Here is a 16750-nt window from a genome sequence, read left to right on the forward strand (position 1 = left end):
CGTTACTTTTTAAATTTAGTACTTTTACTTGTACTTTCGTTACTTTTTTAGGGAAAAAGTACAAGTATTTGTAACGGAAATGTTGAATGAAATCGTTACTTTTTTCTAAAATTCGGTAAACTTTCTAAAAGTAAAAAAAAATTAAATTTAAAAAAAATGCTTATGTTTTTTTAATTTATAAAATTAATGTGCAATATATATGCATTCACAGCTAACTTCGTGTTTAAATACCTTGACCTTTTAAAATTGTCATTCCTGAAAGGGAAAAGACGGTTCTTTTGATCTTTTTTTGACTGCAACTATCATTGTGAGTGGAGTGTTCTCCAGAATTGTGTGTCCAGAACAGTCATTATTTATCTTCTGAAAATTGCCTGTGATAAAGGATGACATCTAAAATATTATAATTTTTTTTATTGTGCAACAAAATATATTTTTTTTAATTATATTAAACGTAACATATATACTATTAAGTAAACGCATTAGTTATTCATATAAATTATAAAATTATATTATAATATTCTTCCGAATTTAAAAATAAATTACTGTCCGTAACTTTCAAAATTAAAATTAATTAAATAAATAACAACAATTTTGCAAAAACATTAAAGAACATAAGAATATCATTCAATAAAATTTTAGGTTACTTTGAAGTTTCGATTTCCTAGAAATGTACTTTTAAATCGTTACATTTTTTGTTTAGTACTTGTACTTTTACTTGTACTTTTTACTCGTTACTTTTTAAAATAAGAACTTTTTACTTTTTACTCGTTACTTTTTAATACAATACTTGTACTTTTACTCGTTACTTTTTAAAAGTAACGTTGCCATATATGATTACTGTACGTAAAATAATGCATTAAAAATAGACTGTGAAATATCTTATTACTTGTAATATTGCTTTTTTGTCATTTTTTCCTGTTTATGATTTATTCCTTTTTATAATATAATATATAATATTTGATTTGTTGATAATAGCAGACATAAAATAACAGACATCTGTTAATGCCAGTCTGGTCTGACTATAGTCTGGCCATCTTGATATGAGCTCATAGTGCAGTCTTTTTCAGTTTAGTTGAGGACCTATCTTGTTATCGCCAGACAGTATTCATTGTTCCTTGGAGCCTTAAAAGTAGTTTACAATTATCCGACAATTTCGTTTTTGTCAACATGCCTCCCAATGAGGTAAACCAGGTTTGAATCCTAGAAATGGCTGGTGGATGCGAATTCTGCTCCCGGATCGCACCGACCACAATGCTGACATAAAATATCCTCAGTGGCAGAAGGATCTCTGATTAGAGTCTCCGCGTCATCAAACTCACCGTGGGAGTTTTTTTTGTGGTTTGTTGTTTTACTTAGTAACATAAGTGTGGACTAGTTTCATCAAGAAGTTCTCCATGAAGTCAAATTTCTGCCATTACTTAATCAATGAGTTCCCTTGTCTTCTGGATTGGGTTCAAAATTACAAGGCTACAAAGTTGAACATTAGTAGTTGTAAACTCAAAATTGGGTCAGCTGTTCCACGACGGTTATAAAATAAAATACACTCGTAATCTCTTTATCATCAGATAATTTAGAGAGTTTCGTGTTTTTTGAAAAGAAGTTTTGATAAACGTTCAACTGTTATCAAAAGCTCTATTTTTTTTATTTATTTGTGAACAATATGTTCAAAATATTAAGAATTATTTTTTGTTTCATTTCACAAAATTTTTATTAATTAAAACATTTGCTGTTTTGTATTATTTTTGTTTATTTGATTAATTTAAATTTTTTTATTTAATAGGAATTATGGATGCTTCTAGAGCAAAATCTTTCTCCACCTTTCACTACTGGAGATCACATGATTAATTATGCTGACTTCAAGAAAGTGAAAAATAAGTGCCATGATAAATTTAAGTAAATCACTGTTTTGTAGTATACAAGTTATTGCGCAGAGTTTTTGCTCTTTTAATTACTCAGCGTTTTTATTTTCTCCATTATTATCAATATTTTGTTCTAAATGCCATTAAATCTTTGTTACAAAAATTAAAGTTATTCTTTTAATTTTTTCGTTATATTCTCTTTTATTACATATTCAATGTTTGTTTCAACTGCCATACAATTTGAATCTTATGCTCACTTTTTCTTTTTTTTAAAAATTTTTTTCCATTATATTCAATATTTTGTGACGAATGTTAAGATAGGAAATGATCTGTTTCTGAAAAATTCCTCTGTTTTTTTACAAAGTGATAAAAGTAAAAGAAATATTTTATATGGGTTATCCTTATTTTTTAAAATTTATCTTAAACTTATTTTGCGAATTTTTATTGTTTAATTTTTTGTTATAGTAAGCATACCACTTTTCAGTGTAATCTTTTTTTCCGTCTCATAGCTATTGAAGATTTAGTTAACAATTCAGAAGTGGAAAAATTTGATATGTTGGATGGCAGCATTCACAAATTACACAAAAGTGCTTAAAGCGATCTGCCTCATGTTTTTTTTTTCAGAATGTTTAGGACTCTTTGAATAATATATTATAAAGATAGAAAACAAATTTGTTTGATGAATTAAATACTCTTATAATGGAATTTTATAAGGGTAATGGGAGTCATTATAGTTTACTTTAATAATAGGAAATCAAAACTTGTAATATAGAGATTTATTGTTCCAAATATTTGAATATATCTTTTATCACAGCTTATTTAAAATGTTTCTAATCTTATTTAATTTCCACAAAATGTTTAAAATTGTGATTATTAGTATTTATATTTTTGTGAAAAATTTAGTTTTGTTCAAGACTAGTGAAACACGAAAAATATAAAGTTTTCATTCTTAAATAATAAACCAAATTATTATTTTCGACCATATTAAATCATTCAATTGACTCATAGTAAGATATTAAAGTAATAAAGGTTTAATAAGTTATAATATTTTAAAACAACTTACAGAAAAGACATTCTCAAACTTAAAAGGAAATTAGCGGATCTGTGTGTGAAAAAAATGCTTTTGATTCAATCTGTGTTTTATTTAATATTATAATTAATTCTTTTAGTGAATGGTTCTTATTATAGTATAATTTGCTATTAATATTAATAATAATTTGAAAAGTATGTTTCTTAAGTTTTCTGTTACCTCATTAATAGTTTAATTTTTTTTTTTTTGAACTGCTGGAGATTTGAAAGTTAATAAGGATTTTTTTTTGTCATTTAGATCATATTTTACTGCAAGAAATTTCTGTAAGCTTTTACAGAATGATAAAAGTGGGCGAGTTTCAATTCGTCATTTTTTCAATTATGTGATGAGAAAAGTATGGCTCCATCAGACAAGAATCGGTTTGTCATTTTATGATGTAGCTGGCCAAGGTTACCTAAGAGAAATGGTAAGCTCTTAAAATTATCTGTTTGAAATATTTTTTGCATTTTTATACTTGTAGAACTAAAAAAGAAACCTTATTTAAGTCTTTGAATATTAAGAATTAATTAGAATTTTATATTTTCAAAACTATATTTTGCAAAGTAATTGGCATTCAAGGCTCTTTAATTTCAAATTGACTGTTTTGTGTCATTTGAAACAAACTAAAATATTACTGCCTTGTCTATTGAATTTCAAATGGCAACTTTTTCTTGCAAAATATTTATAATCTTCTAATTTTGTATAAAATTCTAATATTTTTCAGCTTTTTAAAGAATTTCTACTGTGTTATAAAAAATATAAAAAAATGTTTCAGTAAATTTTGCTTTTTAGTTCAAAACTATTTAAATTTTTTTCAAGAACGTAAAAATACAATAACGATTATCATATATTACTAATTTTGATTCTGTTGCTTTTCACTTTATCTATGTTTAAATAAGAGCTACTAAAAAAAATTCTATTTTGACTCCTGTTAAAATTATTGTTTATGTCTCTTTTTAAAATTGGTAAAGAACAATGCTTATTTCTTTTACTTAACTGCAATAGATTAATTGTTGTGACAGGATGAGTTAAAATTCAGTTGGTGTTCTACTAAGAAGCCTCTTCCTTCATAATCTTGGATTTGTAATTTTTTCCAGCATTCCGTTGTATCTCGTCATTCATGCGTCTTTTGTTTCCCGTATGTATAATCTTGTTTAAACAGTACCATTACAATTGCTATTCTTCTGTTAATAATATCCATTTAGATCGCTTTAGTCTATCGTTCAGAAATTCTACTGGCATAAAAAAAAATCAAAGTTATTTTGCTTAAAGAAGAAAAACAGTAATTGAGTCCTGATGCAATTAATGAAAAGGAAAATAAGTTTTTTGTGTTCAGGTAAAAGGTCACAAAGAGCATGTTTAATGTTTATGCATTAGTATATGAAAATGTTTAAACTTGTGGTTCATGAAATGATCGCAGAAGTGCACAGTGAAACAGTTGAAGAGAATAAAACGGAACCAGAAGTCATTTTAACATTAGCGGAAGACAGAAGAGCCTTTCTAAAAATGAGGAACTTTCTGTATTCGCATAAACTTACAGAAAATAAACAGCAATCTGTTACAAGTGTTGAATTGTTAATTGATAAATCTTATTAATGATTACTCTTAAAGTCTACTCTATTAAAGTTTACTCTTAAAGTCATATTTGAGCTCTAGCACAGTCTATTTAAGTTTTTGTATCAATTGTAGAATTTTGCAGCTCTATTTTGATAGCAAACACCAGTTTCTTCTTGGGCACTTAATGCTGCACCCAGATATTAAAATTCCTCATCATTTTCCATTTCTTTTTTAAGGTACATGTCAAAAGTTTTACTATTAATTTGAAGGAGCTTCGTTTCGTAATCCAATTAATTCTGCATTTTTGGCTATAAAATCAGTTTTTATTTCTGTAAACTTTGATGACAAAAGCACAATACCATCTGCAATATCCAGAAACCTTTTGAGCAGGGGTAATAACTAAGCTATTTATATTCTTTTTGTTGTGTTTTTTAACTTTATTATTTAATTTCACCTCTGTTTAGATCTGTTTGTTTTGTTTAGATAGTAAGATAATATATATCCTAAAGACCCATAATTCCAAAATCTATCATAATGTTGATACATGTTAACCTCTCTTCATACAACTAATTGTTTATCTAATGCTAATATACCTTTACTTCTGTTCCCTCTTCTTACAATCTCTCAACAAGTTTTTAATTTTTAGGAATTTATTTATTTTTTCCACGAAATTTAATTTTAATTTTCTTTCTTAATTCTATAATCTACTATATCATAAATAATATTGTCTAAATTTTATGATTTTTTTTTACAGGACCTTGAAAATTATATTTTGGAGTTAATCCCTACTTTACCTCAGGTAATACTATTGGAATTTGTTTCAGTTAGTTGTACTCATGTTTAATTGCATTTGATTTTTATTATTGTGTATTCTAATTATATTTGTTTAACTTTTGTTGTATTTTGATTTAATTATTTGCATTTACCAGTTTACCTGGTTTCCAAAAAATGGTAAAAGACACTAAAAAATTTAAGAAACATAGAAAGAGACAATTAGATATGTTCTTCTAAGGAACTTGTAAATTTATTCCTATCAAGTTGCAAAATTATTTGAAAATTTACTCAATAGATGGCACTTGGGAATGCATATATAATGTTTTCTGCTGCTCCATATTAGACTATTTACCCTGAAATATTTTTTAAAAAGGTTGTTAATTTTGTACTCAAGTATTTTGATTCTGTTTATGTTTTTGCATTAAATGGTAGTTTTTTTGAAAATATGGTAAGATACAGTTCCCAGTAGATCACCAAAGTCAATCATCATTGTCAGTGAGCAGGTGGGGGACCACTCTCACCTGCCTGCGAAGGGAGCGAGTTTGTGTGGTATTCATAAACTGTTCAACTACTAAGTGTTCAACCTCGTGCAGGTCGTCTTGGTATAAATTGGGAGAACCACTCCTTCTACAGAGGACCAAAATTGTGATGAACCTCAGGTATGTTTCAATGATCACAATTTGTCTATTGTGCTGCTCTAGTTCAATGTAAATAAAGTACTACTATTTTTTCTCAGTTAACAGCGCCATCTGTATACAAACTTTGTAGCTAGTTTTAAAACTTGGTGAGAAAAATATATAGTTCCCTATGCAGAATTTAGATAACCGTTCATTTTTATATCGTTTGATTCTTCATTTATTTATTTTTCAATGTATGGTAGACATGGTAATTCAGTTATAAGCATGCATTTTTATGCATTCAGTTGTAAGCATTTAACTTTCTTTAGTTTACATTTGATTGTATGTTTTTTAAGCTTCATGAGATGATTTTAAAGAAATAATTAAATTGCAGCTGGATGGATTAGAAACATCCTTTCACTCATTTTATGTCTGCACAGCAGTTAGAAAGTTTTTCTTTTTCTTGGATCCATTGAGAACAAATAAAGTAAAGATCCAAGATATCTTGGCCTGCAGTTTCTTGGATGATTTATTGGAGGTAGTAATGTCTTATTTCTATTAGAATTTTATTGCTTTTTATTATACTTCATCATAAGTGTTGTTTTTTACTACTTATTATTTAAAACTGATCTTTGGTGTTATTTTGTACTATATTATTTTTGAGTAGTAAAACAGTAAAGAGTTTGAGTAATAAAGCATATTAATAAATTGTAAATTATTTTCTGTTAAAACAACTATTTTCTTTATTTTGTACCTTTGTTATGATTGCATAACTTCTTTAAAAAATGTGGTAAAATACTAGTTTCAACTTCAAGTAAATCATTTAAAACAATTCTTGTGGTATTTGATGTTAAAAATATTAACTATTGTATATCAAAAACTTTTTGATGTTATAAAACGAAACAATTACCTTTTTGCTTGCGGAGGTTTTGTAAAGACTAAAAATAAATAATAAATAAAAATTCTTAATCTGCAACAATATATATGTATATATAAATAAAGAGAGAGAGAGTTTAGTTTTTATTAAGAAGCATCATCATCACAATTGAGATAAGCTCTAAATTGGTGCTAATAATGCTGCTTTTTAATAAGATAATGTCACTATTATTTTATTCTTAGTGTCGCAAACTATTTTTTTACTTAGTAAATATTGTTATTTTATGTAGTTTTAATTTTTATCTAAATTTTCAAACGTTTTCCAAAGTATTGCCTTAAAGAGTTTCTAAAATGACCTTTAATTTAAGTAAAAGTCTCTTAGACGATCATGTTTTTCCTAGAAACCTTCAAAAAACTGTAATTGTGGAAAAATAAATAATAGTCAAACGAAAAAAAATCAAGCAAAATAGATAGTTTGCAAAATGAAAAATGTAGGAAAAATGTACAATTTTGTTAGTTGTCAGTTTTTATAAATTTTGAGTGCGTTACAGGAAGATTTCAAACAAATTGAAAATACTTTTTATCAATTTTCTTATTTTTATATAAGACATACTAAAAAGCTTTGAGATTACTTACTCTAGTTTTATTGGCCCACCTAATGTAGCTGTGAGCAATGAGAAGTCTCACTTAGAAAAGAAGAGGTAGGGTAATAATGTATAAGTAAAGTTATTCGTCATGACTCATTTATGTATTATTTAAAACTATGCATTATTTGCATCTTACAGTGAATTTTCAGTAAAATATATATGTCATACTATTCATTTTTAGTATTAAACAATTGCATTTAATATTTTTCATTCATGCTGATATTGTTATTTTACTAGTATTCTTGTGCTTTCATTATTTTTGTATCAGTATTGTATTGTTATTCAATATTAAGGAAACTAGGTAATGATTTATTATATTCTTATTTTTGTCTCACTTATATTAATTTGATATCTATAATTTTTGCTATACCTTTGAAGAGAATTTATTAAGGGCAATGATTTCAGTACAACCTTCATAAAATTTACTCTTAATTTATGTAGTTACGAGACGAAACACTTCCTAAAGACGTTCAAGAGGCTAATTGGTTTTCTGCTCCATCTGCTCTGCGTGTGTATGGTCAGTACCTTAATCTAGACACAGATCACAATGGCATGTTAAGCAAGGAAGAATTAGCTAGGTATTTTTCTTGTAATAAGATTATTTTTCTGCTATATTTCAATATTTTTATTTTCTATGTTTCTGTTATATTGTTACCTACTACATTTACTGATTAATTTTGAAAAGCTATTGTAGTGTGCGGACATCTTCGCCAGAGGGTGCTTTGCTCCGAAAAAGTAATTAATAAAAACGGAACTGGCTTGAGAAGTCAGATAAAATCATGTCAATAACTTACATTTCATATTATTTTTATATATGTTAATAATAAAAAGTGTTGTCCTTACAAGTGAGAGTTTTTCATGAGAAGCAACCACATAATATTCATAAAGGAATGTTACAGCTATTTTAATCTGTTACCTTTTCATATGCTATGTTAACTGTGTAGAAACAACAGCTTATTTTTATGTCACTGCTGCAGAAGTTTGAAAAAAAAATTCTATGAGCTTAAAAAAAGAGCCAATTATAGATGATTTCTACATATTATAGTCCAGATAGAAAGCTTTTGAAAACTAAGAAAAAGCTTACCTTCTCGACTAATGGTCTCTAGTTGTATTGCTGCTATTTTTAATGTTTCTCAACAACTCTATTTTTAGTAACATGGCTTACAATTTGTAGACCATCTCCTAATTGTTTCTGTTGAGAAAAACTTATAGTAGCTGGGTGATTTTGATAGACTTTGGAAACTACAGGTTCTTCAGATCCTGGAGTACAATATTTCTGGGTCATTTCGCATCTGCCAAAAATTACTGTAGTCGAATAAAAAATACTGATTTGTTTAGAAAAATTCCTTTTGATGTAATTTTGAGGAGCGAGTTCAATATATATTTCTCTTTTTAATATAATCGCATTTGGCAAGGTGGCGAAGACTAAGCACGGGTCATGCATATTAAACTTGTGAAGAATGAAATGTGTTTCTCCTTCATAAATAAATGAAGAAAAAAAAATTTATTATGAAGTCAATTTGCAGGTGAAGGTGAATTTTGTTTATCGTGTTTGTTTTAATTTTTTGTTTGTTTTCATTTTAGGTATGGGACTGGAACTTTGACACCAATTTTTATTGAAAGGGTGTTCCAAGAGTGTCTAACCTACGACAGAGAGATGGTAACTCATTCATTACTTAATATTTCACACTGTTTCAACTACTCTTTGTAAAATGTTTATGCAAAGAAAATAACTTCTCATATTTTGAAACGGTGAATTGGTTGATCTTTTCAGTGTTTATTCACATCTTTTCTTCCCTCCCTTTCTGCTTTAGTTTTCCTGGTAACATAAAATTTCGAATTTTAAGTTTTATAAATAAATAATAATTTTATAAATAAATAATAGTATTGTAAATAATAAATGCAATTCATGGTCTCATTGGTCACACTATAAATATGGAGTATTAAGTTTTTCTCCAGTTCACAATTTGTTTATTATTTAAGATTGAGATACAATAGTTAAAACTTGAGCTATCATAGGGAAATACTGGGGTTTAAATCTCAATAGTTTATAATCTAATACTTTCAGATCGGACCGCGAAGGGGTCAGGGAATTGTTCTTGCATCAGAAAGGTTCTGGGTTTTCCTTTGCATGTTCTTTCATTCTCTGTACTATCTGTTCTTACTGTGGGAGTAACCTAGGCCCTCCTTATATTGTGCCCCTGAAAGGGTGGCCAACAAATCTGCCCTTATGTGCCGAATTGACGGATGTCAACCCAGGTGGCCATTGGAAAAAAGAATCTCCATAGGGGCTTGATACGTGACTAACTACGCATTAATAGATACCAACTTGTCTGGAAAATAAAGACAGTCAGTTTACAATGCTGACCACATTGCCACCATCAAGCTGTTGATTCCAAAATTGTAGAGACTTAACCTTCATAACTTCCATGACTTTTAAGAGACTGCTGTGGGAATTATTTTTTATTTAAGATATAGTGAACAAATGATTTCTGAATTTTTTCAGTTGAGATATGATTTTTTGAAAAATCTCTATTCATTACAATGTAAATTGACAATATTTTATTTGTTAAAGAGAATTATTTATGTATTATAATTTGTTTGACTATTTCCTCCTATAATACAAATCACTCTTGTTTTTTGAGTTAATTAAGTAAGGCTTGAACTAATAGAAATAAATAAAAAAAACTAAAATAAATAAATAATTATAAATGAAGGGAAATTATAGTTTTGCTACCTGCTCTGGTTATTATTTTTCCCTATCTTTAAAGCTTAGTCGCAAAATTTGTCAACAGATGGTACTGCTGACTTAAAAACAACTATTGATGCTTTTTGCTGCAAAATAGACTTAGTTCAATGTAATTATTTATATGAATGTCACTTTGTGCCACATTGTTGTAAATACTGTTTGTAAAGAAAAATTGGTTTAAAGTTGTTCTCAGTTGGTGGTGCCATCTATTGAAAATCTTTGAAGCTAGTTTTAAAACTTAGTGAGATTAAATTTCTGGTTTTCTAAATACACAGCAAACTGTTCATTATTTCCATCTTCTCATATTTTTCTTTAATTCAATTTCCATATTGTTAGTAATTTTTTAGGATTACTGTTACTTTCGAGTGATAAATAAAGCATTATGTTAATTCTTTTTAATAATTTTCTCAAATTTTAAAGTCCTTATAATGTGTATGAATTAATAAATTTTACTAATTTCCATTCAATAAAAATATTGATTAATTAAAATATTTTTCTAGGACTATAAAACCTACTTAGATTTTGTTTTGGCTTTAGAAAATAGAAAGGAACCTCAGGCATTACAGTATTTTTTCAGACTCTTAGATATTGAACAGAAGAACTACCTCAGTGTGTTTGATTTTAACTATTTCTTTAGGGTAAGCATTTGAAGAAATATTTTACTGTATGATTGCTATTATAAATAATTTTTGGCTAAACTTGTATATGATGAATTTTTGATGCGTTTTCTTGCGAATTTAAAGATATACTATTAAATGTAATAAGATTTTCTGGTTATCTTTCTTCTTTGGAATTCTTTAATATTTTATTTTCAATGACTTCTTAAATTTTTTATTTCACACCAGTTTGTGTTTTACATATTTTTAATTTTAAGATTTTTTTTTCTCAAATGATAGAATTATAAATCAGCTTATTTTAGGCTGGTTCAAAATTTCAGAATTGAATTTTGTCATCAATGGTTTAAGTTAAAATTAATCATAGATTACTTTTTTTTTTCAAATTATGGTTCATAATATTTTGAAGTAATTTAGTTAATTGGATTTCATTAGTGGGATTTAAATTTGTTAGTTTTATTTTATAATAAATACATTTGCTTTTAAATGAGCATAAAATTTATATCCTTTTTTAGCTCAAACACTAAAATCCTCAGTTTAATATGTTGAAAATGTTAAATAAAATGCTTAAATTTTACGTTAAAGTTGCTTGAAGAGACAGGATGGTTTTTTTCTTCACTTTAGAAATTATTTAATTTCAAGAAGTGCTACAAAATAATTTTTTTTTCTATAATAATATGAACAATATTTTTAGCTGTTTTGAATTTTCAATGTTTTTTTAAATGTAAAAAATTAAAAATATTCCTTAAAATTATTTGCACTGAAATTTTAATAATTATCTGTGATGAATCATCTTCAGAGTATTAACAGATTGTGCCCTGAAGAAGATGCTCCAGAATTGCACTGAAACTTGTATTCTATTTGGACTCTTTTAATTCCAATTTTATTCTATGTTTGAGTTTTAATGTTTGCTTTTATCTTTTTTAGCATCATCAGGATTAGAATGTTGGTACTAAAAAATTCTTAAAAAATGCAATAAAAAAGCCTCTAAAACCCATTAAGAATGATCTTAGGAAAAATAATGCCTTAAATTTTTTTAGAAAACACGTTTTATGTTAGTTTTTATTTTTAAAGTTATAAATTGTAAGTTGTATTTTTAAGTTTAATAAAAAATAAGGTAATAATTTAAGTTAATATGCAATTTATGAATAAAATCAATTGTCAATAAACATTCAATAAAGATGAATAAGAATTATTTATTTTTGTTAACATTGTCTTCAAGAAGATCTGAATTGCATATTTTGTAATCAAATGCTTTTAATTATCTTGAAATTAAAAGATTGTCTGTTGTCCAAAAGCAATTTCTTATATCTTAAATCTAAACCTGTTATCAAAGAAAATTTGAAATTAAAAAAAAAATTTCAATGCAAAATTTACACCAATTTATAAAAAAAAAAATTTTTAACTGACAAAATGCTCTTGAAATAAAAATTACACTTCTAAATTTATAAAAAAAAATTTCAAAAAAAGTGAAAGAATAGTCTAAAATATAAAAAAGTTACAAAAAACGCTATGAATAATGCCTAATAAGGAAAAATACAAAATATGCAAAAAAGCATTTATTATCGACATTCTAGTCCTGATCACTTCATAGTTTTTATTTTTCTTAAAATGTGAAAATAATAGATTATATTTTGACTCAGCCCTTTAATTTAACCAAATTATTAGGCTATCCAAGAGCAAATGAGAGCTCACGGTCAAGAACCCGTCCTTTTTGAAGATGTTAAAGATGAAATATTTGATATGATCAAGCCAGCTGATCCACTTAAAGTCACTTTACAAGATCTGATTTTAAGGTATCTTTAAGTAATTGTAGTTCGTGATGTTTTAAAAAATATTTTCTTCAAAATATTGACGAGAATAATAAAATTCGATATGCTCCGAATGCTCAAAAATAGGCGCTCATTCTTAATTTAAAAAAAAAAAGTGATTTGTAGTAGATAAAGTAAAGTTGAGAACAAAAATGGAAAATAAGGGGGGAAAACAAAACTAGAAAAACCACAGTGGCAGAGAGGCAAATCAGTTCGAAGTGCATTTCTACACTCTACGGAGTGATGAGGAATTCATATTGTTAACAAGAAAATTTGCATTCGTATAAAAAAAACTAGATTTTCTATTTTTTTTTTTAAATATTTTTTTACTCTTAGCTACCAAGGTTTTTCTAGTCATGTTTTTTATCTTTCTTTTCCATTTTTCGTCCACAACTTTGTATTTTCTGCATCAAACCACTTTTATTTCGTCATTCACAATAGGGGCCTATTTTTTAGCACTGGAATCATGTCTACTTTTAATACAATCTTCAATATTTTGAAGCAAAGGAAGTTTTTAAATTATGAAGTATTTCTTTCCACTTCAGATTATTCATTTAATATTTAGTAGATGTTTCAAGAAATTCTGTAAATAAAATTTTTTTTTTCCTTCCAATTTCAAGTTCTAAACGTTGCTTGCTTTCTTCTATGAAAAGTTTCGTTTATTAAAAGTAAATTTTTTGTCGTAAGTTTCATGCCATTTTCAGCATTTAGAAATTTTATATTAAAATTTTGTTTCTTGCTTTGCTAGTAATAAACATATAATTTAAAATATGATATTTATAATCGTGATACTAATAGTTTTTGTCTTCAAAAAAAATTTTTGTAAGGGAATTGAAAGAAAAAAAAAGTTTAAAGAATAATTCTATTTACCTTATTTCGTGTTTAAACTATATTATTCTTGTAAAAAAATTGAAAAAAGTAACTAATGTAAAAGATACATTTTGAGAAAGGTAAATTCAATGAAAAAAATATAATTAGATCAAAATGGCTATTTATTAGAAAATAGAAATGGTTTTGATTTAAAAATGGTTTTGATTTAAAAATGGTTTTGATTTAAAAATGGTTTTGATTTAAAATCACATTTTGTAGTTGAGTAATTTTTTGTTTTCTGAAAAACTTACTTCTTGTAACAATTTTTTTTTTAAAAATCAGAATAGTTTAACTTCTTCATAAAATATCTATTTTTACTTTATGTAAATTTCCAAATAGTTTTGAATTTTTTTAAGAATATCATCTAAAATTATTTTATAATGTAATTATTAGTGATAAAAACATTTTTCTTTTTTAATTCATTTTAATATTTTTCATGTTCCAGTGGTCAAGGTGATACAGTTGTGAGTATTTTAATTGACTTGAATGGGTTCTGGACTTATGAAAATCGGGAAGTTTTAGTTGCAGAGAGTAATGATGAAGCAGATGTTTGACATCAACTTTTGTATAGATTTAATGCTCATGTTTCATACAGATGCACATGCACAATGTTTTTACTTTAACACCTTTTTTTTAATTGATTGCAAAATAAGTCATTGGAAAATCGAAACCACATTTGTTTTTTGACGAAGCACACTAGTGATGTTGAAAATATTTACATTAATGGGAACGTTCGTCTTCTGTTTATTGTTTCCTTCTGGGTTGGCTTGATTTAAATCATTTGATTTTTTTAAAAAAGACCTTTAAATTAACTGATTTTTTTTTAAAATATTGGTTTAAATCAACTGATTTTTTAAAAAAATCATAGATTTAAATAAATTGATTTTTTTTTAAAATCATTGATTTAAATTAACTTAATTTTTTTAAAATCATTGATTTAAATCATTTGATATTTTTTTTAAACAACTGATTTAAATCACTTGATTTTTTTAAAAATAAATCATTAATTTGATCATCAGTTCATCATTGATCCTTTTTAAAAACATCAAGTGATTTAAATCAATTGATTTTTTTAAATTTAAAAATACATTTATCTGAGTCAAAAATATCTTTTGCTAGCATAATTGATCAATATATTCTTAAAATTTTGATTTTTTAATAAAACTGATTTTATTGATATCAACGATTTTATCCAAAGAAATAATAATAGAGAATAAGGCATTCTATTTAACGTTCAAAAAAGACTGAAAATATAAGATTAAATGAGTATTAAACTAATGTGAAATTTTCTAAATTATAAATTTCTATTAGCTGTATGTAAAATATTATAATTTAATTTTACCAATATCAGTTTTGTTTTCTGTTTATTTAAACACAAATAGTTTTAGAAGTTATAAAACATATAGTTTGTGTAAATAATGAAAAAAAGACTTGTTCTGACATTAGTAATTGAGAATGCTTTTTCTGGCATTTTATGTTTTAACTGAATATATTCTTCATTTGATATCTAACTGACAAATTGTGTCATTGTTTTTACAAATTAATATAAGTATTGAATTAAAATAATTATGATTTTTTGCATTGATTAATTTGTTATTATTATGTAATAGTTTTAACCATCATAGTTCAAAATATTAGACACTTAAGTTTAAGATTGTTTTTTAATAATATTCAGCTTTGATTTATATGTGTAAAAAAATCTGATTTAAATTTTTAAAAAATCATGATTTTTACCAACCCTGGTTTCCCTATTTATTAACATGAGAAAATTTCTTTGTTATACAGTAAAGCATGTGAATTAAATTGTGGTTTTCTATAAGAATTGTTAAAAGGAATAATACTTTCAAATTCAGATATGAATGAAACATTGTAATTACAGTTGAACCTCGATCAACCGAGCTTCGATCAACCGAGGTTTCTGTTAACCGAGGCAATAACGAAGTCTAAGTTTTTTTTCTTCTTTTTTTTTTAACAATGCTACACCGATGTATCTCCTGTTGCTCAAAAATTGGCGCTATAGGGCAGCCCATGATAGAAATTCTGGACTTTTTCAACGAAAGGTAACAGACTTTTTTAAAAGAATGTAAATTTAACAAATTAATGTACATTAAATTTTAAAAATACAATATTTTCGTGAGGTTTGTGCTATTTTTGAGAATGCGTCTTTCGATATTTAACTACGTATAGTTAAAAAAAATTCAATTTTACTTTTTAAAATTTACTACTAGAGTTGATTTTCTTTTTAAATCTTTTTAGCTGTGAAACATAAGTCATATATGTTTATTTTCATCATTTAAAAAACGTTCTATTGTTTTTTACTTTGAAAGTAGTTAAATTCACAAGCACGGAAGGTTTTTATACATGGTTTCTATTAACCGAGATTTCCGATAACCGAGGTACTAGCGGTCCCAATTAGCTCGGATAATCGAGGTCTTACTGTACTTATACACAACATGATTTATGTCAATTTTTTTGAAAAATTTTGCGTGCTTTTTACATTGTTTAAGCAAACTATAATACTTATTTTTTAATTTAAAAAGGAAACACATGATGTTTAAGCATATAATTTTATGATATACGAAAATTATTGATTTAATTTTGTAAATATTTTCATTATATTGTATGTATCTATACATTCATATTTCATTCACCATGTAATATTTATAATTAAAGTCATTAATTATAGTTAAATAATATGTTCAAATAAATCTAGTTATTTTTCTACAAAATCTTGTTTGTTTTCTTATTGTTTTATTTATTTTTTCGTAAAAAAAAAAACATAGATCAAGCTGGTTTATTCTTTTAAAAAAAATTAAATTTCATAATTTTTCTTTTCAGTTGTCTAATAAATCCTGCCAAGATTCTTACAAATATTAAGTAATTTTGAAAATTTTAATCTGGGTGTAATGTTTTTTTTTTTAAAATAAAAAATATTATAATGCATTAAATTGATGTCAAAAAAAAGGAAGGAAACAAACACGAATAAAGCTACTGTGCTTTGTTCATATTGATTTACTTTATTCATAAGTTTAGCCTTTATCTTTATGTGGAAATTCAAAGTATATATTTCTTCTCTTTCTGGGCATCCTAATTGTATGAAAATGCTATAAAATCATTTAATTAATTGAAATTTCTCAAAAATTTCAAATAAATGCTCATCTTTTTCATAAAATTCAAAATAAAAATATTTCATAAGCACTCTAAAACATGATGAAATTAGTATGAAAAATAATATATTAAATCAATGCAAAAATTAAAGTAAATTATCCTTCGTTTTGTTCACCCAAAATTTATGATACTGTATATA

At 25.9% G+C, this 16750-nt stretch overlaps 1 protein-coding gene across 1 annotated transcript in view; it reads left to right on the plus strand.

The window, feature by feature from the left end:
- The window catches only part of LOC107444568 (serine/threonine-protein phosphatase 2A regulatory subunit B'' subunit gamma), a 25186-nt gene extending 9014 nt beyond the window's left edge, over positions 1-16172 (plus strand). Inside the window, exons 7-13 of the mRNA XM_043044130.2 lie at positions 5240-5284; positions 6271-6414; positions 7841-7977; positions 8984-9059; positions 10649-10786; positions 12431-12558; positions 13889-16172. Coding sequence (XP_042900064.1) covers positions 5240-5284; positions 6271-6414; positions 7841-7977; positions 8984-9059; positions 10649-10786; positions 12431-12558; positions 13889-13997 — 777 coding nt within the window. The 3' untranslated portion in view covers positions 13998-16172. The remainder of the gene's footprint in view (positions 1-5239; positions 5285-6270; positions 6415-7840; positions 7978-8983; positions 9060-10648; positions 10787-12430; positions 12559-13888) is intronic.
- The last annotated feature ends 578 nt before the right edge of the window (positions 16173-16750 follow it).

The sequence above is a fragment of the Parasteatoda tepidariorum genome, chromosome 10, assembly GCF_043381705.1.
Source record: "Parasteatoda tepidariorum isolate YZ-2023 chromosome 10, CAS_Ptep_4.0, whole genome shotgun sequence".
Lineage (NCBI taxonomy): Eukaryota > Metazoa > Arthropoda > Arachnida > Araneae > Theridiidae > Parasteatoda > Parasteatoda tepidariorum.